The sequence below is a fragment of the Leiobunum rupestre genome, chromosome 10 (genome assembly GCF_980474605.1).
Source record: "Leiobunum rupestre chromosome 10, qqLeiRupe1.1.hap1, whole genome shotgun sequence".
Classification (NCBI taxonomy): Eukaryota; Metazoa; Arthropoda; class Arachnida; order Opiliones; family Sclerosomatidae; genus Leiobunum; species Leiobunum rupestre.
Genome location: NC_143393.1, coordinates 32,911,896 through 32,936,224, shown reverse-complemented (window position 1 = coordinate 32,936,224; position 24,329 = coordinate 32,911,896). Strand labels below are relative to the sequence as shown.

At 36.3% G+C, this 24,329-nt stretch overlaps 1 protein-coding gene across 3 annotated transcripts in view; it reads left to right on the top strand.

The window, feature by feature from the left end:
* Positions 1–4,610: 4,610 nt before the first annotated feature.
* Positions 4,611–24,329, top strand: part of LOC149925437 (cytochrome P450 4V2-like) — a 42,472-nt gene continuing 22,753 nt past the window's right edge. The window contains exons 1-9 of one of the 3 annotated variants that reach the window (XM_090160184.1): positions 4,611–4,767; positions 9,411–9,487; positions 9,571–9,697; positions 9,877–10,326; positions 13,537–13,649; positions 14,648–14,736; positions 16,207–16,397; positions 16,461–16,530; positions 19,076–19,208. In XM_090160184.1, the coding sequence (XP_090016310.1) occupies positions 10,149–10,326; positions 13,537–13,649; positions 14,648–14,736; positions 16,207–16,397; positions 16,461–16,530; positions 19,076–19,208 (774 nt within the window). In that variant the 5' untranslated portion in view covers positions 4,611–4,767; positions 9,411–9,487; positions 9,571–9,697; positions 9,877–10,148. Of the gene's footprint in view, positions 4,768–9,382; positions 9,488–9,570; positions 9,698–9,876; positions 10,327–13,536; positions 13,650–14,647; positions 14,737–16,206; positions 16,398–16,460; positions 16,531–19,075; positions 19,209–24,329 lie in introns of those variants that run through there. The other 2 variants (XM_090160185.1, XM_090160186.1) reach the window with 2 other exon arrangements.

Sequence of the window (24,329 nt, the reverse complement as noted above, 5' to 3'; positions counted from 1 at the left end):
GCTTTAAGTTTAATAACTTTTTATAAATATATTTTATTTTAACAAAATAACAAAATCTTACACATTTTGGCAAGGCCAATTCAATGGTGGAGTTTATATAGTCCTAACTAGAATTGATACCAGGTTATTGGATGTCAAAATGTACATTTTTATTTTTAGGGGGTCTCATTCGAGGGGTTAAACGGTCATGTGGGCGATTGAAAACACGAAATATAAATACACTATTAGATAGATCTATAAAAGAGCTTTAAAATAAGCTCTTAAAAATGGGGTATTTTCCTTGTTTTTATTTGATAAATCAATAACCATTTTCTTGAAGTTTAACACTTTTGAAATTTTTTATTTTTGATATCATACAAAAAATTTTTTAAATCTTTTAGAAATTATTACTACGTATTTAACGATGTGTGATAAATAATGCTCGAATATTTTCTAAATCATAATCTTTAAGAATAAAGGATCTAGCCCTGGTAGAAGTCGCTGTAGGCGTTGATATTACTCGCAAAATCAAGTTAAGAGGTACATGGCATTTGTCGTCCCGCTTAGGCCATGACAGACTGTTAACTTATGTATATATTTTTCAACCCTTAATTTTGAGTAGTAAATTGATAAAATATTTAAATGAAAATAATTGCGTGTTAAATAGAGGCATTGAACTTTTTAGTATCGCCTGTAATGTTTGTTGTAACTGAAAACTAAACCTAATCGATAAATAACTAGAAAAAACCTTATACCCATCAGTATTGATGTTTTCTAATCCACCATTTTGGTTAGCTTGGAAAATATATTAAGAAACACATGGTACAATAAATGCTTCCGAATTTTATTTTTACCTTTTGTAATACCAAGCTCCCATAAGTATCAACACTAGCAAAAGATTCATTTTATATCATCTATAATGTGTGATAGGTTCAATTTAACCTTCTTAGGGGCAGCCTCGGCTGTGACCAGTTCATTTTTCACTGAATCTTATCGTCGTTTTACCGCCAAAATCCATGAAAATGACGCCTTGTCAAAGCCGCCTAGATCTTTAGGTTTGTGAAATTTCATTTCAATAGGTGGGGTAGTTTCTGAGAAACAGCGTTACAGACATACAGACATTTAACTCGCTAGAGAGGGACCTTTTTTTGCAATTTGTTATTAACGAACAATATTATGGAAAACGTTTTTTCAAATTTTGGGTATTTTGGATGTGAACGAAAGGGTGGTTTTTAACGAAAAATCTTTAAGTAATAGTAGCTTTCATTATTAATTAGTGTTTACGAAATAACAACGAAATTGATATCTTTTAAGATTGTACTTTACCTTATTTTGTAGGTTTTCTTCAGTTTATCTACTTTTGGTCCTTCATCACTTTTGGTAGTTTGAAAGATTTATTTTAATCAATTTCAATTGATTTAAGACGATTGTAGTCGAAACTTATTTATTTTAAGTAAATACTGCTCTTTTTATCCAATTTCATTCATTTTAGTCAATACAATTAGTATAGTTCAACACGATTCTAGTCAATTTCATTTGTTTAACCAAATTTCTTTCATTTTATTCAATTTTAAACATTTTTAACCACTTTTTTGGCTGTTTTACCTAAATTTTCTTTATTTACCCAATTGTAGCCAAAATTAGTTGTTTTAACACAATTATACCCAATTTTTGACATTTGAAAGAATTTTGATTATTTTACCCCAATTTTGGTCTTTTTACCAAATTTTGGTCAATTTATCCAATTTTTGACGATTTCAAAAAATTATTTGACAAAACCCTATTTAAGTAAAATTTTGCAAATATTCCTTTATTTATCAAATTCATTGAAATTTTCTCAATTTTACCCAAACTTGATGAATTTTACCCAAAATAGCTCAAATTTAGCATTTTAGTTGAGATTTGAAAATTTTATTTTCTTTGATTTTTCTGTGAAACCGAAAAAATCCCATGCTTTTTTTTAATGCAATTTTTTTATTTTAAGTTGTCAAAAACATTTTCGGTTGCCATAGCAAAACGGAAGCCCAGCGTAACTTTTACCCTGGTGAAAATTCAAGTTACTCCAAGGTCTACATAGCCCCCGAGTTTCATCAAAATCGGTGATTAACACCTCGGGTACACTCTCATATTTCCCGTACTTCTGTTAGCCTTCGAAGCCTGACAATATCTACCGCTGTCGGTGTCCATAAACTAGGATGATAATACATTCCTCATTTAACCGGAATTGTATTATTTATTTAAACTTAATATTTTTAAACACATACCCTAAGCAATGAACACATTTAGCAAAACATTTAAATGAACCATCCGGTTGGACAACATTCTCCTTCGTAAAATGGTTCCAAATTTCACAACGGTTGAACCTATATGTGTCGATAATTGCCGACAGTGAACTGGTTGTGATCCTTTTAGAAAGTGACTCGTAGTCTCGACCGACTACGTGTTACATAACATGAAACTAAGATAATGCATAGCTAAGAACGCATACTTCAGTAGACGTCAAACAACGAACAGAATGTTGAATACCTTCAGACATATAATTATATGTTTTTTTATCGTTTTAAATGTGTGTTTACGACCCAAAAATTGGCCTAGTTACACCAAGTCAATATAAGGCCACCCTAATTAATTATATATGAAGATATCGAGGATTAAAGAAACAACATAAAAATATGTAACCCGTGAAAGCTATTTAGGTTAGTCAGATAAGCGTCAAGCGTATATGCGTACTGCCTAGAGGCCTGCGCCGATCTGATATGGGTTGGCGGCGGCGTTTGACCCAAAATATACCGGCGGCGGCTGCGTACGCCGGCGTTTGTATAAATTTTAGAGCTATTTTTTGTAGCGACAGTTTAAAAAACACGCGACCAGAAGGACAAGGGCAAATACCAACTCGTACTAGTCCTTCCATGGACTAATTAATATACTTCGCACAGGGACGCAATGTTCCCGAATATTTGCTTCTGGCGATTGTTAAATGTGCGCTCTGGCGGCGGAGTTAGGAACTAACGGAAAACTAGGGTCAACCGGGGAAGAAGGAAAGGGGGAGGGAACATATCGATAAACCAAACAACATTTAAATTTAAAGGGAATTAAAATGTGGATAAGCCTTGGTTATATTAGCGACTCTCTCAATAGCCAAGATAATACTGCTGGAATCTACTGACGCTAAGTGAAAATGCTATTACTCTGCGTCGACCGAAGTCTGAAAACCAAAAAAGAAAGAAAAAAAAGAAAAGGGGGCGCGCCGTTCTTTGTATCGGCGGTGGCGGCGGCGAAAGCCTCTAGTACTGCCAAGGGCGTATTTAAGGGGGGATGGTTTGGTGGTTCAACCCCCCCCCCCGAAATGCTGATGACGGGGGGGTGCCTAATTAAAATCAGTTAAACTTTCGTCAGCACCCCCCCTCTTGAAATTTACCCTCCAAACCCCCCCTGAAATAAAATCCTGGATACGCCCTTGAGTACTGCCGTTAGATTAAAAAGGTAGAAATCTGCGAAAGGTTTCGGATTAAAAATTATCAAATTTATCTGTGAAAGCAACCGATAACAGATCACAGTTAGAAGCCCTAGATGCAACAGATGTAGCCTTGTCCTTACAGCGATTAAAGAGAGAGTGTGTCGAAAGAGGGAAAAATCCCCTCTTTCGTAAGAGGGAGAGCGGGAAGAGTGTCTAAAAACGGAAAAATCCCCTCTTTCGAAAGAGGCACAGCGGGGAGTGTCGAAAGTGGGAAAAAAATCCCCTCTTTCAGGGTTGCCAGTTGGGCGGTTTCCCTCCTATTTGGGCGGTTTTCGACGGTCATTTTGGGGGAAAAAAAGCGTATAATATTTAAAGCGTGTCATGGTTCCATATTTTTTAAAAGACATTTCTCTTATTTAAAAAATAAACAAAACGCTATATAAAGGATAAAAACGCATTTCGAAATATTAGTGCGCATAATTCTTAGGTTCATAATCTAATTTAATTTTTGTGGAGTCGTTTGCTTTATAACGAGTTCAATTTCACCTAAACTATGGGAAAGTGGGCTAAGTACAAATTATATGATGCCCTCAAACTCCATTTTTCTGTTGTCGTTGATAAAGAAAAATGCATGGAAGCGAGGATGCTCCATGAAATGTACCAAGACCCCACCATTAAGCTGTATTTAGAATTTTTAAATCCAATTCTAAAAGAACTAAACCGATTAACGAAATTGTTTCAATTGAAAAACGACACCTTGGGAAATTTAGATATCTCTAATTTACAAACCATATTTTTAGGAATAGAAAATGTAGACTCCATCAATAGCGCCATTTACGATGAGTAAATCTTTAACCTCAATAAAAGTGCTTTTAAAAATAGTATTTTTTCTTATTTTTTTTGACGGAAATTGGGCTTGTTTTAGAAAAATTATTTATTTTGGGTGGAAAATTGGGCGGTTTGCATATATTTTTGGGCGGGTCATGAAATTTTTATCTGGTAACCCTGCCTTCTTTCGACGAACACTCTAGAGGGAGAGTACTACGCTTGAAAGCGATTAGAGTTTCGCCCATCTCAGTATTTTATTTCACAATAATTTATTCTAAATGTTCGGTTGTACACAGCATAATTTTTCATAGTACCTATATTCGTTTTCAAATGTTTGTATCGCACGCACGCGAATTTTTGGTTGCTGTTAAAAAGGTTTTTTTATGCGTGTAAAAATAAATTAACGGCCAGTTCTGTTTTGAAACCAGAAATAAAAAAAAAGTTTTACCGGTTTTAATCTCGGAAAAGTTCGCGTCTTTTATTTCGCTGTTCACGACACTAAAGTAATTTCTTTAATAGTAATTTCTTTTTTAAGTAATTTCTTTTATAGTAATTTATTTTATAGTAATTTATTTTATAGTAATTTCTTGTATAGTAATTTCTTGTATAGTAATTTCTTGTATAGTAATTTCTTTTATAGTAATTTCTTTTATAGTAATTTCTTTAATAGTAATTTCTTTAATAGTAATTTCTTTAATAGTAATTTCTTTTTTAAGTAATTTCTTTTATAGTAATTTCTTTTATAGTAAATTTTTTTACAGTAATTTCTTTATAGTAATTCCTTTTATAATAATTTATTTTATAGTAATTTCTTTTATAGTAATTTCTTTTATAGTAAATTCTTTTATAGTAATTTCTTTATAGTAATTCCTTTTATAGTAATTTCTTTTATAGTAATTTCTTTTATAGTAATTTCTTTTATACTTTTTTCTTTTATAATTTTTTCATTTATAGTATTTTCTTTTATAGTATTTTCTTTTACAGTATTTTATTTTATAGTAATTCTTTTAAAGTAATTTCTTTTATAGTAATTTCTTATTGAGTCATTTCTTTTATAGTAATATCTTTTATAGTAATTTCATTTATAATAATTTCTTTTATAGTAATTTCTATAATAGTTTTTTCTTTTATAATAATTTCTTTTATAGTATTTTCTTTTATAGTAATTTCTAATATAATTATTTATTTTATAGTATTTTCTTTTATAGCATTTTCTTTTATAGTATTATCTTTTATAGTAATTTCATTTATAATAATTTCTTTTATAATAATTTCTAATATAATTATTTCTTTTCTAGTAATTTCTATAATGGTTTTTTCTTTTATAATAATTATACGAACACGAACAACTTTTCTTTAGCCATTTTTATGAATCGTGTACTATATATAGTAAACGAGTCATTATAGGCTGGTGTCGTCCATGTGTGTGTGTGTGTTTGTGATCGGGTATGACTGGGAACGCGAAAAAACGTAGCCAAGCGGGGGAAATTCCTCTTAGTTTGCGTTGTGTAGATCATCAAGAGCCCTATACAACGGCAAATTGACTTGACAACACAGGTTGAAGTATATTCGTTTCACGACTGCGCGCATGCGTTTTTCGGCTTCCCGGCTAGAAATGAAATATAAAAAGATGGCCGAACGTCGTCGAGAAAATACGAGCATTCAGGCAAAACGGGTTTAGTTTCTAGTCAAAATTAAAGATAATTCATAAATAATACAAAATCTAGTTGCAAATTGAGTTTGTGCAATAAAATAATTAGCGATTTGACCTGTATGTAATTGTAATTCGGTTATTTCTGGCTATTTCGTTGTCAATTCATCGCTAAGACTTGGATGCTTTTACATCTATACATATTTTTCTTTGTGGCAAGTTCTCTCACTGAATAGGCCGTGGAATGGTTAAGGGCGCACTCTGACAATCTACCGGGCGTGAGTTCAAATCTCGCTTCCGCATATATTTTAGATAATTTTTTTTCTGTTAATTTTATTTTCAGTTTGAACATTTTATCTGCTTTTTATATCAAATAATTTATATTACTTAAATTCCTCGAATTAATTATCTTGTCATTTTAATTCATTTTTGGCTCCCAACCCCATCTCGTTACAAAAAAAAAATAACTAAGAATTTTGGAATTGCTGTATTTTTCAATTATAATTATTTATAATAATAACTGGTGGCTTTACCGGGGAGTCGGGGTCCGGCTCTTGTAACCCATAAGGGCGGTGGCGCACTGGGAGATGTTAGCTCTGATCAAATGGTCCTATCTCCACCTCCTACTTCGGTCAGATTTGGGCTGGATACTGAACTTCGGTTCAGGCTAACGGAGACGGTCCAGGCAAACTGGTCGCCTCGGTGGATTGGGTAGCCTGCTGTGGGGCGGCGAGCCTCCGTATGAGGGCACGGCGGGCCCATCTCCCGGCCTTTTGGACTCCCACCGGGATCTCCGGTGCCAGCTGTGACGGGTTATGCGGGCTGCTGTGTGCTCGTCGTTCCCCTTTAGGAGCTCTCTCCAAAGGGCTTGACTCTATACCTTCATTGGTAATGTGTCGGCTGGAGTTGCTATAGCATCCACTCTTAATCCCACTGCTGTGTGCGAAGTGGGAATTGGTCCACCCGTTGCTGCACCTTCTGCTGGGTTGAGTGGCTTGCGTCAAAGGTGCGACCATCAGTAGTAGGGTTCTGTTACCCATGCTGGATTTGTCACCTGTCCGGGCTAGGGGGACGCTGGCGTAGGGCACTATGATGATAGGCCTCCGGTGGTATGGTCTCTGTTACTAGGTACACCGGGCTATAAATTCTGACTTTTGCCTTAAGTAATTTCTTTTATAGTAATTTCATTTATAATAATTTCTAATATAATTTCTTTTATAGTAATTTCATTTATAATAATTTCTAATATAATTTCTTTTATAGTAATTGCTTTTATAGTAATTGCTTTTATAGTTTTTCCTTTTATAATATTTTCTTTTCTTAGGATTTTCTTTTATAGTATTTTCTTGTATAGTATTTTCTTATATAATAATTTCTAATGCAATAATTTCTTTTATAGTAATTTCTTTTATAGTAATTTATTTTATAGTATTTTCTTTTATAGTATTTTCTTTTGTAGTAATTTCAGTTATAATAATTTATTTTATAATAATTTTTTTATAATAATTTCTTTTATAGTATTTTCTTTTATGGTAATTTGTTTTATAGTATTCGGGAACATTATTGCCAGGGTATCTCTACCATTACCACTACTGAGGGGCTTATTTTGATTTGTCGAAACCTTATAAGAATATGGTTGTTTTACAGATGTGGCAGAACTAGGAACGAATGAATAAGCAGTGGGATTTAGTCCAATGTGTTCTTCTTCATTTCATATATAATAATTTCTAATATAATAATTTCTTTAATAGTAATTTCATTTATAATAATTTATTTTATAATAATTTCTAATATAATAATTTCTTTTATAGTAATTTCTATTATAGATTTTTCTTTTATAATATTTTATTTTATATTAATTTCTAATAATATAATAATTTATTTTATAGTAATTCCATTTATAATAATTTCTAATAAAATATTTTTTTTTAGTTATTTCTATTATAGTTTTTTCTTTTATAATATTTTCTTTTATAATAATTTCTTTTATAGTATTTTATTTTATAATAATTTCTTTTATAGTATTTTATTTTATAATAATTTCTTTTTTAGTTATTTTTTTTATAATAATTTCTTTTATAGTAATTTATTTTATAGTAATTTCATTATTTTACAGTATACTAGCTTTAATACCCGGCTTCGCCCGGGGTTTTATTATTGTGAAGTATATTTATTTATTTTATTTTATAGTAATTTATTTTATAGTTATTTATTTAAAAGTTATTTATTTTATAGTAATGAACTTTAAATTACTAGAGATGTGCAAATAATTTTTTTATTCTAGCCATATCAAATCGAATATTTAAAACGTCAAATAGTTTAATCGAATACTTCAGATGAAGAAAATAGGGCCAATTAACCGATCAAATACCAAATAGTATTTCGAACACCAAATAATTGGTCGTATTTGCTTTTTAAACATCGGTTAAAAACCAAATAGTTTGCAAATTTGTAAAAAAACAAAACCCATTATTTAAAAAATAGAAATACATTAGAAAACTTTAGTCACTTTGGTAAAAACTGTACTAATTAATTTGGTGAACTCTGATAGAAAATGCTTTTTCCTAAACTACCAACTACGTTAATAATAAGCTGCCATCTTTCAAATAATAACATTTGACCGTTTATGACGATTTGTTTCAACCGTTCTCGCAGCTTGATGTTTAAGTCTGTGTTGCCAATGTTAGAAATTTGAAGTTCTCATTAATGAATAGTAAATTTCCCCCGAGTTCAATCACCCCTATTTAGCCCTGCCCCCGACGAAAACAACGGAAAACATGCCATAATTTTTAAAAAAAAATTAAAATGACCTTTTTTTTTTCCCCACCGAGCTAAAATAAACCCCAAAAATTCATACAATATGGGAAATTTCCACAATATGGCCACACTGGTTAGAGTTGGTTTAATTTTTAGTTTACGTTTCTAGAAACTTTCAAAACACAAAACGATTAAATATAAATAATAAAGCCAATATAAGAGACCAAACAGCTGATTGTATACAGGTACAGCCATCTGCTTCAAAAAGGAAACTGAATACAGGTACCCAATTTTTGGCGATTGCAGCGCCATACCATGCGTAATTATTTTGGAAAATTACATCGAGATCTCCTTTGATGGCCCTGAACCTGAAAAATAACAAAAAATCCGGTGGCTATTCGACCAGTTTTCAAACTATTCGAAATAGTAATACTTCAACCTGCCTTTTCGAATATTCGACTATTTGAACTGGAAAATCGGTTATTCGCGAATTAATTCTGGCTCTATTCGATTTGATATTCGATCGAATTATTTGGTGAAAATTAATATTCGTAAAATTAGCTATTCGGCTTTCCGTTGCTATGCAAATCGTTTTGAAATTTTTAATATTTAGGCTTAGTTTCTCTTTTCGGTGTTATAGTCGCAAGCCAGATTTTCCGCACGGTACTAATGAGTCCAAAATAGGACAAAACCGGTCTACCGTTAGAATTTCTGGCTATTTTATTTAATTTAATTTAGTTTGTCACTCGAAGATCCATTTGGTCCGAGTTTCGCGCCTTTTCTTTTGCTCGAACACCTATCGGTACGAGCTATTAGTAAGTTTTGAAATTTCTTCAAATTTGTTTAAGGTTTAGCTTTATTATCCTTTTTCTTATTAAGGTTAACGGTTTATTCCTAGACTTGATTCCTGCCTTCTGTAAGCCTATGGGTTAAAGAACGCAAACTGTTACGGATCGAGTATCGCCATCTATTATCACTTGGGAGTAAATAGTAGACGAACATTCTCTACAAGAGCTGCGATGATGGTACTAGAGCAAAAACATTTTGAAAAAGTTTTTTCCACATATCAAACCCACAAAATTCTAAATAGTTTCGTAGAAACTCAAAACGAAAAATATTTCTTCTAACGCAAAATGCAACATGGACACTTTTGTTATTGCTAAAATGTTATCACGTAACAATTTGAAATTAATTAATTTTCTAGTTGAACATCAGCTTTTGATTTTCCATTACATCGCCACGACCCTGGAAATGAGCCCAGGATAGTTGGGGCAAGCACCGTGTAGAGATTACGATAAAAACATGAGGAAAGTGTCCTGCTAAAAAGGGTTATTTTTCTATGGCTAATTACGGTTCCTGGTAAAGAATTGAAACTCTTTCAAGGTTATCAACGAGATATAAGTGAAGAAAAACGTATCCGTGAAACATAAGACGCTAGACGAGTTTGAGAAGAGGTTCGCAAATCATTTATTTCCGATGGATTTGTTGTTAACGCCGTTGCTATTGCTGGTCGCCATTCTCTCGGCTATTTTGTTCGCTTACGCCAAATGGAAGTTGACGCTCATTAAAGGTGTCCCTTCGTTCGGGATAGTGTTCCCTCTGGGGATGTTGAACCACAATAACATCTTTAAATTCGTCTTGTCAATTAGAGTTTGTAAGTAATTTGTATCTTTAAGAAATTCTTCAGATTTTACAGAGATTTTACTTAAAATATATGTCAATTTACAATTTTAAATGCAGTGTGTTCTGTTCATTTTCAAATCCAGGGATTTTTGTTCAATTCTAGATCCACGGTGTTAAGTTCAATTTAAGTTACAGAGTTTTATGTTCAATTTTAAATACAGGGTCTTATGTTCAATTTTAGATCAAGGGTGTCGGGTTAAATTTTAGATACAGGGTTTATTTTTAATATTAGATCCAGGGTGTTAGGTTTCATTTTAGATACAGGTAATAAAAAGCTGTTGGTTGGGTTTTAGGTAGGTTCGTCAACATATTTTGGCGACTTATTTCTCGATTTTCTGACGCTTTTCGCGCGCGCGTTACGGGCGCGAGCGTCGCGTGGCATTTTTTTACGTACGCTACGATTCGCGTTTTCGCATCGAGTCGGCTTCGATTTCCAATTTGGTTTTTAGTTTTTTTATTACAAATTTTCTAAAGTGACGCAAATGTCAGTTTCTAAAAATGGTCAAAATCTGTCGCCCCTGAGAGTTGGGCCCTGTTTGTCCCAACACGTAACACCCGCGAAACTTTTCTCTCTTGCAGCCGCGAATTTCGGAAACGGGGCGGGGAGGGAGGGGTGGTTTCGGGTTCGTTCCGATTTAAAAGTCCCGTGGTCTCTCGGCGTACGTTAGTCCCGTGGTCTTTATGCATCAGCCATTGGATACATTGGGTTTAAAAGGGTACAGGGAGGTTTGGAACGACTGCGAGTTTGAGTTATTTTTGCGGGAAAAAGGGTACCACGGAAATTATCACATGTGAAAAGCAGAGAGGGGGTACCACGGTAATTATCACATGGGAAAAATGGGGATGGGGTACCCCGGTAATTTTCACATGGGAAAAAAGGGGAGGAAGGGCCTTGCAGCGGTGGTTCGACTATGGGGTAAAGGGTGCCACGGAAATTCTTGCATGGGTAAAAGGGGGAGGGGAGTACTACGGAAATTCTAGCATGGAGAAAAGGGGGAGAGGGTACCGCAGTAATTATCACATGGGAAAAAGGGGGAGGGGTACCCCGGTAATTATCTCATGGGGAAAAGGGGGAGGAAGGGCCTTACTGCGGTGGTTTTACTATGGGTAAAAGAGCACCACAGTAATTATAACATGGGAAAAAAGGGGGGGAACGGTAATTATCACATGGAAAAAAATGGGGAAGAGGTATCCCATTAACTTTCACATGGAAAAAAGGGGAGGAAGGGCCTTACTGCGGTGGTTCGACTATTGGGTAAAGGGTGTCACGGAAATTCTCGCATGGGTAAAAGGGGGAGGGTGCCTTACTGCAGTGGATCGACTATGTGGAAAAGGGTGCCAAGGAAATTATCCCATGGGAAAAAGGGGTTGGGGGGGGCGTACTGGAGTTGAGCGCCTCAAAACACACAACTAGCTGAGGGTCCGCCTGTAAGGCGGGCTTCTCGGCTAGTGTTCAATATTAGATCCATGGCAGGGCCGTGCTTAGAGGTCTCGCGGCCCCGGACGAAATATATGGTCAAAACTGACGTTGTGAGTGTAGCGGCCCTCCGGTATATACATATTGCGATTTTCGATGTTTACTTAATTTTGCGTGGTAGTTTAGCAAGATAGCTCGATAATGACGTCACGTTTTTGGAAAATATTGGCTCCGGGCGATTCCATTGGTCAAAAAGAAAGATGTATCTTTCCTCTTACGATAGTCGCCGGTTGACGACATTTTCGCGTATAACCTTGGCCTATTTTTAAAATGGCGATGGTGTGTTGTTTGGAGCGTTTTAAAATCGTTACTTCTAAAGAATAACCTAGTTTGTTCAGAATACCGGATCTGTGATAAAAAAAATCAAAGTGAGATAAATATCTGTAAGCCTTGGACCTGATGCTCACAGAACTCCGACAAAATGGCGGATGGATCAACTTGTATTTTTTGTATTTTGGCATTTTTGCCCTAGGCATGTGGCTTGTGACTACTAGATTTAAACAAAAATTATTTCCTAATAAAAATTCTGAATTAAAATAAATAACTTTATCGGGTATACAGGTTTTTAAACACAATCCAGGGGATTTGTGTGAATTGTTTTCAGGTCCGATAAATATATTTTTGGTTAGGTCAGGACCATCGCTACTTATAACTTCGATTATATCGGTAAATATTAATTTTAATTAAGGTTTTGGGGCTAACGCACGGGACCCCCATTTTAGAGATTTTCCCTTTTTGCGTAAAACTCTACATAACGTTAAATTAAGTCCTATTTTCATGAAATTTATATTTTTGAATAGCTAAACATCGCTTCGCGAGTCCTTATCATTCCATTGTTTAAAATGTCAAGTTGAGTGTTACCATAAGTAGCCTAATGAAATAAGTACGCTCTTTTGGCAAAATAGGGTTTCGTTTTAAATAGTCAAATTAAGTGTAACTTTAAAAAACGTAATAAAAATAAGTCTGATCATTTGCGAAATTGCGATTACTTAAAATTAGTTTAAATTTACTTAATTAGGGTTCTAGGGCGTCCAGTGATGTAAACGCACCCCAGGGTGTAAGGGCTATACGATTTATACGATCAAAAACTTAGCTGGGACCACGAGTATCTATATAATAACAAGGATCATGGTCAGAAGCTAAATAACGTTGGTATTTACTAACCGGAACCAGTGTTTTCGCACAGTCACTTAAACGTGGCATTTTACAAAGCATTAGGTAAACTCATAAAAAAAATATTTTTACTAGAAAGGAATACTTTGATTTGTATCTTTATTCTACATTAAATTATTTATTGTCTTAATTTCGTAAGGTTTAGGAGTTTTTCCCAAACTCCGTTAGTTATTAGGCTGATTTCAATTAATTAGTAGTTCATGGAAATAGACATTATATTTGGCATTCTCGTAAGCCGCCATCTTTAGGAGAACATTTTTACATTTGAAGCTTTTCAGCGAGTTCTCACGGGGAGAAAAATTTCACGAAGAACTCTTCTCAAGAGAAGAATTTCTTCTTACAATTTTGACGCGCCCCAGCTAGGCAACCCAAAAGATTGGATTTTTTTAAATCACACGTGATCCCAGTTGCAGGTCCTTCTAAACCAATTATAATCTCCGCGACGGGTTTGTTTACTTTTAATCGAGCAAAAATAACTTTATTTCAGAAATACTAAAAATGTAAAGAGCATTTGATGATTTTAAATTTCAGACATATTCGCCGCTGCCGAAGGACTATCAGTGCTCTTCTCCGAAGAAGGACTGGTTTACATCAAGGTCTTCTTCACAGATGTCGTGCTCGTCCATTCTCCCGAGACAGCCGAGGTGAGTAATAACATTTCACATAAGTAAAAAGCGTGTGAACACGTTAATTATCATTGGCAAAATAGGATTAATCATACGAGCCATTCGTTATTTACGTTAGTTCCTAGCAAGGAGCTAGACTCGGAGTTAGCGCACTCCTTATCTTTAACAAGTGCTTGTTGAAAAGATTTCTTATCAACCGAAATAAGTGTAGGTGGTGGTGGTGCTGCGGCGACATGCTCTTCGGATGTCTACCTGTGAACTAGCATCTGCTACAGTCAAATTAGAGAAAAATACCTAAATCTGGGCGTCGCAATGGACGTCATTCCTATTTCCTCCAAAGGGCGGATTTTGGAAGCTGATGAATGGAATTCGCGAAGTAGACGATATTTTAACCGGGTTTCCATGCACTTATCGTGTTTTAACACCAAATGCTGATATTCTTAGTGGCGTAGCTACCGGGGGGGAAGGGTGTGCCCCAGGTGTAACGAACTAATTTATATTAATTATAGTTAAGCTAGGAAAACCATTGTCCAAGAAGTTAAGAAATCGGTAGCTTTTACTCTGTTATTAACGATGAAACTCGTGATAATGCGTTTTTTCTAGTAAGTAGCACACCATGATATCCGGCCTGGGTGTCATCCATCCTAGCTAGGCCACTGGCTATTTCTCAATGACCCTAAAATGTTCGGAGTAAATAAATTAGAGCAAAAAATGCATGTAAACCTGTTCAAATATCGTCAGCTTTCCAGATTCCAAAATCCGACACTTGGAGGAAATAGGAATAAAGTCCATTGCTCTGCGTTACCACGGAGGAAATGCAAAAAGGGTAAAATGATAAATAAATGCAAATATTAACGATCTATAGTTTCTATTTCACTCACAATAGCCCTCTAATACGCAATTGGATAGCGTAAAAATTCCAAATAGCATCTGCTAAACCTATCCTACGGCAATCAAAAGAGGGCGTAGCCGTAGTTTCCGGCCAGTCGTGAATAAAATTTATATTTTTGTTTCAGGTAATTTTGTCCGATAAATATGAATTGAAAAAATCGTCTATTTACGAAACCGGCAAATTGATGTTTGGAAATGGTCTCGTCACCTCAGAGTACGTTTCATGACAGGCATTAGGCCTAACTGGAATTTTAGCGTCCACTCGTCGTAGTGTCGTTTTTACTCGAGATAAAACAGCTTTTAAATGTTTTGGCGATGAAATGGGGATTGTCTAATTTGCTGAATTTCTGGACGTCTGGACCGCTGAATTTTGAACGATTCCTCCTACATAGAAGCAAAAGTCTATCAGACTTTTGATAGAAGCTACTATCTTATAAACCGTCTGGACAAAATTGACTAATTTGCTGAAGTGCTGAATTTCTGGACCCTAAAATTTACTTTATTTTCGAATAGGTTCGTTAATTTTCAAACCGTCTGGACCAAATTGACTAATTGGCTGAAGTGCTGAAATTCTGAACCCGAAAACTTTACTTTATTTTCAAACCATCTGGACAAAATTGACTAATTTGCTGAAATTCTGAATTTCTGGACCCGAAAATTTAGTTTTATTTTCAAACCGTCTGCACAAAATTGACTAATTGGCTGAAGTACTGACTTTCTGGACCGAAAAATTTTACTTCATTTTCGAATAGTTTCTTTAATTTTCATACCGTCTGGACCAAATTGACTAATTTTCTGAAGTGCTGAAATTCTGAACCCGAAAACTTTACTTTATTTTCAAACCATCTGGACAAAATTGACTAATTTGCTGAAATTCTGAATTTCTGGACCCGAAAATTTAGTTTTATTTTGAAACCGTCTGGACAAAATTGACTAATTTGCTGAAGTGCTGAATTTCTGGACCCAAAAATTTACTTTATTTTCGAATAGGTTCGTTAATTTTCAAACCGTCTGGACCAAATTGACTAATTGGCTGAAGTGCTGAATTTCTGGACCCGAAAATTTTACTTTATTTGCGAATAGTTTCTTTAATTTTCGGGTCCAGAAATTCAGCACTTCAGCAAATTAGTCAATTTGGTCCAGACGGTTTGAAAATAAAGTAAAGTTTTCGGGTTCAGAATTTCAGCACTTCAGCAAATTAGTCAATTTGGTCCAGACTAGACAGTTTCAAAACTAAAGAAACTATTCGAAAATAAAGTTAAATTTTTCGGTCCAGAAATTCAGCACTTCAGCAAATTAGTCAATTTTGTCCAGACGGTTTGAAAATAAAACTAAATTTTCGGGTCCAGAAATTCAGAATTTCAGCAAATTAGTCAATTTTGTCCAGATGGTTTGAAAATAAAGTAAAGTTTTCGGGTTCAGAATTTCAGCACTTCAGCAAATTGGTCAATTTGGTCCAGACGGTTTGAAAATTAAGGAAACTATTCGAAAATAAAGTAAAATTTTTTTGGTCCAGGAATTTAGCACTTCAGCAAATTAGTAAATTTTGTCCAGACGGTTTATAAGATAGTAGCTTCTATGTAGGAGGAATCCTTCAAAATTCAGCGGACCAGGCGTCCAGAAATTCAGCAAATTAGACAATCCCGATGAATAGAATTGAATGACGACAATTTTTTCGAATTAGTGGGGACTCGGTGTGGAAATTTCATCGTAAAGTCATCGGACCAAATTTCAGCCGGAAAATGTTGGACCGATATCAGGTCATCATGGCTGAAAAGGCGGCGGTCTTATGCGAAATATTGGCTTCCGTTGACAAAAATCAACCTTTATTAATATCGCCTTACATTGATCTATGCTCGTTCGACGTCTCGATGGGTGACGTATTTATTTTATTCTTTCATTTATTTCCTATTTCATTAACGCTCATTTTTGTTACAGAAACAATTAATGGAATGAATTTAAATGCCCAAAAAAATCCAAACTTGAAATTTATTCGATCTTCCAAACGGTAATTATTATTCTTTAATTATGCACAAAATAACTTTGGAATTATTTCATACTATCCAAATTTCGTAATAATATTCTTAAAGGGAATATAACCTGCAAAGCAATCTTTATTGGAAGACCCCTTCAATTTTTCAAATTACTCTCTACAAAGGTGCCAAAAATTTCTACGGCCAAAGCTGCAAACGTTGGTGTTCCACACCGAATACCGGAAGTTATATTCCCTTTAAGAGCGACGTAGCCGTCATAGAGGTTTTCGGCGGGATATTCTTTTTTCGCGATGACAATTGTTCTCGTGTTAAGGCGCGGATGTCCGGATGACGACGATGAACTTCTTACAAGCTTAGCTTGACGGACACACACACACACAAGCATTTCCTTGGAGGGTTTCGGCAGTATATTCTTGTTTCGCGATGACAGTTCGTCTCGTGTTACGGCGCGGATGTCCTGATGACAACGACGAACTTCTTACAAGCTTAACCGTCAAGACACACTCACACACACAAGCATTTCCTCGGAGGGTTTCAGTGGGATATTCCTTTTTCGCGATGACAGTTCGTCTCGTGTTACGGCGCGGATGTCCTGATGACGACGACGAACTTCTTACAAGCTTAACCGTCAAGACACACTCACACACACAAGCATTTCCTCGGAGGGTTTCAGTGGGATATTCCTTTTTCGCGATGACAGTTCGTCTCGTGTTACGGCGCGGATGTCCGGATGACGACGACGAACTTCTTACAAGCTTAACCGTCAAGACACACTCACACACACAAGCATTTCCTCGGAGGGTTTCAGTGGGATATTCCTTTTTCGCGATGACAGTTCGTCTCGTGTTACGGCGCGGATGTCCTGATGACGACGACGAACTTCTTACAAGCTTAACCATCAAGACACACTCACACACACAAGCATTTCCTCGGAGGGTTTCAATGGGATATTCCTTTTTCGCGATGACAGTTCGACTCGTGTTACGGCGCGGATGTCCGGATGACGACAACGAACTTCTTACAAGCTTAATCGTCAAGACACAAACACACACACACACACACACGCGCGCACACGCGCACACGCGCACACGCACGCACACACGCACACACGCACGCACACACGCACACGCGCACGCGCGCACACGCGCACACGCGCACACACACACACACACACACACACACAGACACACAGACACACATACACACAGACACACAGACACACAGACACACAGACACACAGACACACAGACACACACACACACACACACACACACACACACACACACACACACACACACACACACACGAATTTCGTTCGTTGTTGGCTCTACGTGGTTGCGGGGCGTAGGTGGTCTGGATGTTACTTTTAGTTTCTTTTCGTATCGGGAACGTCTGGGCGCACCTTTGACCTTGCAGGATGAAGCATTGGAAAATCACGCTTTTTGTTGGAGTATCTTTACCTGGTCTTGTCCTTTGTCCCACGCATACCTCGTGTTATATGACAGACAGAAAAACACTTTCATTAGCAATATCATGCGAGGGATTTAGTTATAGCCTTTCTGAAAGCAGGGATTTAATTTTTAATTTAAGTTAAGATAATTGTTTAATTAATTAACTTAATTTTATAATTTTACATTGTAAAACGAGGGTAGAACAATTGCAATGATCAGTATAAAATACATTCTTTTCTCATGTGGCTTTCAAAAGTTATTTAAGTTTTAAGATAACGTTAATTTTAAATAATTTAAATTGTGTGGGATGGGTTTTATTTACTAGACTTTCGAATTTTAAGACGTCTGATATATTGAACTTAAGGGATATTTAGGAATAACTATCAGTAAATAGCTTAATTAGGACATACAGCAAAATGATCAAGACCAGTTCGTTTCCACTCTTCGAAGGCTTATTAAATATTGGTTAAGAGAGCAGGGAATAGAAAATAAAATAAGTAAATAACACAATGACCAACAGACAAACAAAATAATGTAGGTATGCGGGGGAAGGTGAACCTGAAGGGTTACATCACCTTTAATTTGCTTGGTAGTCTCAGTAATGCTAGTCCACGGAGATGAAATTTCCCTTTTGGAAAATTTTGATATTGGAACCAAAATTTTATTTTTTTATACATCACTATAGAAACAATCTTATGTGATTAACTTAAAAAGTGGCTAGCATTGTTTTCGAAATAATTATTCCTGTAGGCCTTAAATATAGTAAATTTACTATATACCCTTAATTCATCTTTGAGTTTTTAACATAGTTTTAATTCGTACAAACCTAACCATCGGTTAAAAAGTATTCTGTTTATTTTCAAATGTCATTCGCAATCAAAGCCTGAAACTCGCGATGAATTCTGGGCGTTTTCCAAATCCGATTAACTAACTTCCGTTTCCCATCTGCAAAGTTAATGACGCGGTTTCGTCACGTTGTCGGAATTGACGTAATTTTCTTGCCGCGAACAAAGTTTCGTTAAAAAATACATTAAAGGCGTACTTACGAGTTATTATGTTACTTTTGGTCACGAATAAGGTCGTAATTATTGTGTTTCGTATTTGACAGTTTTCTGGAAATGTGGGTTGAGAGTATGTTCGACGTCTGGCTTAAAATGGACATGGCATTTTTGACACCCCTGACCAAAGTAGGAAAAGAATTGCAAAATACCGTGACGGATCTCAGGAATTACTATCGAGAAGTGAGTTACCTATACAGCACTTTAGTGTTAATTGTAGCGCCATCTATGGCAGTTTCTCGAAAGCTGATCACTGAAAATGAACGAGCTATTTCGTGCGGAAAAACTATTTTTCCTTGTACCTGCGTTTAAGGAGTTCAGGCGGTTAATTTTGAACCGGGCGCTTAGCTGTCTTTTATGTAGGGGGCGCCGAACACTCCTATCTATAAAAAATCGAAGCTATTTATTATCGTTTTTGAGGCTTACATAAGGCAAAACCAAATTACGTTTCATTTTTTACATAGTTATTTCTATTTAATTTTAAAATCTGGTTTAAGGCCGACTACATAAATCTTTGGTTAACTCTATCTTTTCAGTGGAAGTAGGCTGACTGCATGGCACACGTGTATTGCAGTCAGCCTACATGTACTTCCAGTTAAATACAGAGTAAACCGAAGATATATGTAGTCGGCCTTTAACAAAGAATAGCAACTATAGAGCAAAAACACGAGAACCACCAATGGTCTAGAGAGTGAGGAGTAAAAACGCGAACAAGTAAAGAGACCAAGAAGTGGGGAGAAAACTAAGCTTTATTGGGGAAAAATATGCGGTACTTCGGCCGATAGGCCTTCAAGGCGAAAAACTTAATTAAGAGTAACCGACAATTTGAAAATGTTTAAAAATATTAAAGACTCGAGGCGCGTGACGATAACACGCGACAACAAAAGGAGAAAACAAACACGCGACAAAAAGGGGGGAGGGGGACTAGAAAAGCTAAAATGGACTGTCTTAAAAGGAGTTCCCACTGTCCCTATCTAGTGGTGTGATGGGGTCACTGGAGCCTGTGGGGGGCTCCATACCCGGCTCTCAAGGTCATGTGATCGGGGCGCTGGGTCACTGGAACCTCATGGGTGTTCCACACTCGTCATTCTGTGACCTACTAAGGAGGGTAGTTTGCAGTGGAAGAGGAAGCCACTCTAGTCCTCAGCTGTGCGAGGGTGGGTCTCGGGCAGCCCATGGTGTCGCCTTTTGTTGGGCCGTGATGAGGGCGTTTGTTTGCTATATGTGAGGCGGTCAAAATGGCTGTCTCACTGGCCGAACGTTGTTTCGCAAAGCGCACTTTTGTCCGGGGCTGGTTGTTTTGGTGGCCGCTGTAGTGCTTAAGGCGGAGCAGCGGGGTACAAATACATATACTTATGTCTTAAAAGGAGAATGTTCGCCATAAGTTTGATGAACAATTAAAGGGGAAAAAATCGACGGAAGAAAGACGAGAGGCGAGGGAACCAAACATCAAATGCTTGCGAACAAACCCCTACCCGACAACTAAAAAACCGTCCTCGTTCGAAAAAGACGACAACCGAGCAATGTCGAACGCGGGCGGGAAATATTGGAAATTAATTGTAACTGTAACTAAACTGAAAATGAAACGATAAAATATTATTATGGAAAGAGAGAAGCACAGTTTTATTGTCTACTAAAAATATACAAAAGAAAAACAACAGAGTTCAAATTCCACGTATAGACAATATAGCGTTTATAGAGAAGGGGTCGCCATCTAGTGTGATAGATAATAACTTTGCTATCCTACACCCTCTCTCAAAGTTCCCGTTCGATGTCTATTTACATAGTCCAATCAACGATGTTAATTCTTGCGTCTTTAGTTTTTCCAGTGGTTTGGTTAACAAATCTGCCAGCATTGTTTCCGTTGGACAATATTCGAAATCAAATACCTTTTTTAAATCTTTAACAAAATGATGTCGCGTATCTATATGCTTCGTTCGCTGAGTTACACCATCGTTTTTGATCATTTTTAGACAACTTTGATTGTCCTCAAATATCTTGATTTGTAGCACTTCTTGTTGTAAATCGTCTTCGAGCAACCTTTTAAGCCAAAGTGCTTCACGACACGTTTCAGCGAGTGCCACATACTCCGCTTCAGTTGATCAGAGAGCGACAATCGTTTGTTTACGGCTTGCCCAACTTATACGTAGTTCCGCCCAGCCATTGAAAAATCAATCCAGAATTTGATTTTCGGTCATTCACATCTCCGGCCCAGTCCGCATCTACGAATCCGGTTAGTGTATTTCCTTGGGTTGTCTCAGATCCCAGTTTCAGTTTCAGATCCTGAGTTCCTTTTAAACATCGTAAGACACGCTTTAGCGCAATCCAATCCATTTGCATTGGATCTGAAATATTTCGACTTAAAATCGATACTGCAGCTGCAATGTCGGGACGAGTGCAGGTAGCTACATATAGTAAGCAGCCGATGGCTTGGCGGTACATATCATTATTAGGCATATTTTCACCTTTTTCTTCTGTTTTCATTTTAATATATCCGGTATCCATTGGTGTTTTCGTGGGTTTTGCGTCTTGCATCCCAAAGCGTTTGAGAATGCGTGAAATGTATCCGGACTGGTGAATGATAAATTGTCCATCTGCATCGCGTTTTATTTCTTGACCTAAGTATAATTGAAGTTCTCCGAGATCTGTTATTGAAAAATGTTCCGTCAACAAGCTAGAAAAATTATCTATGAATAGGCCTATGTCTGACCCGACTGCAATAATGTCGTCTACGTACACGAACACGTAACACCATTCATTTTCAACTTTCTTGGTGTACAGACATTTGTCAGCAGTCCCTCTCCTAAACCCGTTTTTTTCGAGAGCATCATTCAATTCTTCATTCCAAACACGAGCTGATTGTTTCAAACCTTAAATGCTTCTGTGTAATTTACACACTAAATGCTCGGTTTCTTTTGTAGCGAACCCCGGTGGTTGTTTCATATAAAGTTCCTCTTCTAGTTTACCATTAAGAAATGCTGTAGTGACGTACTTTCAACTTTCTATGTCCAGCACGTACGGTGAGTAGCGCGCGAAAAGTTGCTTGTTTACCGACAGGCGCGAAAACTTCATCATAATCTGAACCAAATTTTTGAGAAAATCCCTGTGCGAATAGACGAGCCCTGTACCGACTGAACTTTCCTTTCGCATCTCTTTTTGTTTTGAACAACCATTTACACCCGCTGGCCTTCTTGTTGGGTGGTAGTTCCGTAAGAGTCCATGTCTTGGTAGCTTCTAGGGACCTGAGTTCCTCAGTCATTGCTGCCCTCCATTCTGCCTGTTTAGGACCGGATATAGCTTCATCGATACTACAGGGGTCATCGGTTGTTGCATCAATCTTGCATGCAATCATGGTTTCAATTAATCGAGTCGGGGGCTTCCCTTTGTTCACCCTTGCAGAGCTTCTTTTGTCTTGGTTCCTTACAGCGTCATCTTCCGACTCACTCGTATCGATGCTTTCGGTTTCATGGTCGCTTGCTAGCTCCTTTTGATCTTTCACCTCATTCTTTAAAGGTAACCAGCACTCTTCTTTGTCACGTTTAGTTTGTTCTGAACTACAATATTCTACCACGAACTTGATATCTCTACTTATTGTGATGAGATCGGTCTTCGTGTCAACTAATCTGTAAGCCTTTGAGCCATCCTCGTAACCAACGAAAGTCAATTTGTTCGCTTTGCCGTCGAGTTTCCGACGTTTTTCATCAGGAATGTGAGCGAAGGCTACGCAACCGAAGGTTCGAATATGACTTAATTCAGGTGCTTTACCATACCAGTGTTCATAAGGCGTTTTCTCGATCGTTCTGCTAGGCAACCGATTTTGTAAGTAGCAGGCGGTGATTGCAGCTTCGCCCCAATAGCGATTTGGAAGCTTTGCATCTGTAAGCATGCATCGCGCCATTTCAGTTTAAGTGCGGTTCTTTCGTTCAGCCACGCCATTTTGTTGTGGCGTTTATGGGGCAGTTAATTCCCATTCAATTCCTTCTTTCTTTAGAAACGTCTTTACTTCTCTATTGAGATACTCTCCACCTGGATCGGAACGGAATTTCTTCGGCTTGCGAGAATATTTTGTTTCGCAAAGTCGCACGAAACTTCGAATGTGCTCAGCAACTTCATCTTTCGTCTTGAGAAGTGACACGATGGTGTATCGACTGTGATCGTCAATTAAAGTAAGAATGTACTTCTTCCCGCTTGGAGTGACTGTTTGCATCGGTCCGCATAAATCCGTGTGGATCAGATCTAATATGAATTCGGATTCCGATCTTTCCCTCTAAACAGGTTTCGCATATGCTTGACTCCCCACAATTTGATAATTTTATCCCATTTCCAAGCTGTTTCTTAACGAGTTGCGTAACAGCATCTGGGTCACGGTGTCCCATTCTTCGATGCGAAAGATGAATACAAGTCTTCATTGTCGCATTGCACGTCAAGACAGCTTCTATTGGTTGATCTAATTTGTGTAAATCTCCATCGCAAGTTGCGGTTGCGATAATTTTTCCATCCAGTTGAATAAACTTGCAATTCTCTCCAACAAAAATTATTTTTAGCCCATTTTTCACTAATTTGCGCACGGATAATAAACTAGCAGTTAGCTGCGGTACGTATAAAACGTCTTGGACTTCCGCTGTAGTTTCTGTACCGTTCTTGAGAACACAACGTAGTTTACCGTTACCTTTTAAAAGTTTCGTCCAGTTGTGTAAAAAATGATTTGTCATTTGTCATATGACACGTAGCGCCGAAATCAATGTACCAATCGTTACCGCTGGGCTGGCTAGTAACTTTGAACAATGTGAACTCATCCCAGCATCGTCCTTTCGTTTCTTAATAACGCAATTAAAAGCATAATAGGCCCATAACCTATTGGAAATTAATTGTAACTGTAACTAAACCGAAAATGAAACGAGAAAATATTATTATGGAAAGAGAGAAGCTCTTTCCTCGCAGAGTTTTATTGTCTACTAAAAAATACAAAAGAAAAACAACAGAGTTCAAATTCCACGTATAGACAAAATATATATATATATATATATATATAGATATATATATATATATATATATAGATATATAGATATATATATATAGATATATATATATATATATATATATATATATATATATATAGATATATAGATATATATATATATATATATATAGATATATAGATATATATATATATATATATATATAGATATATATATATATAGATATATATATATATATATAGATATATATATAGATATATAGATATATATATAGATATATATATATATATATAGATATATATATATATATATATATATATATATA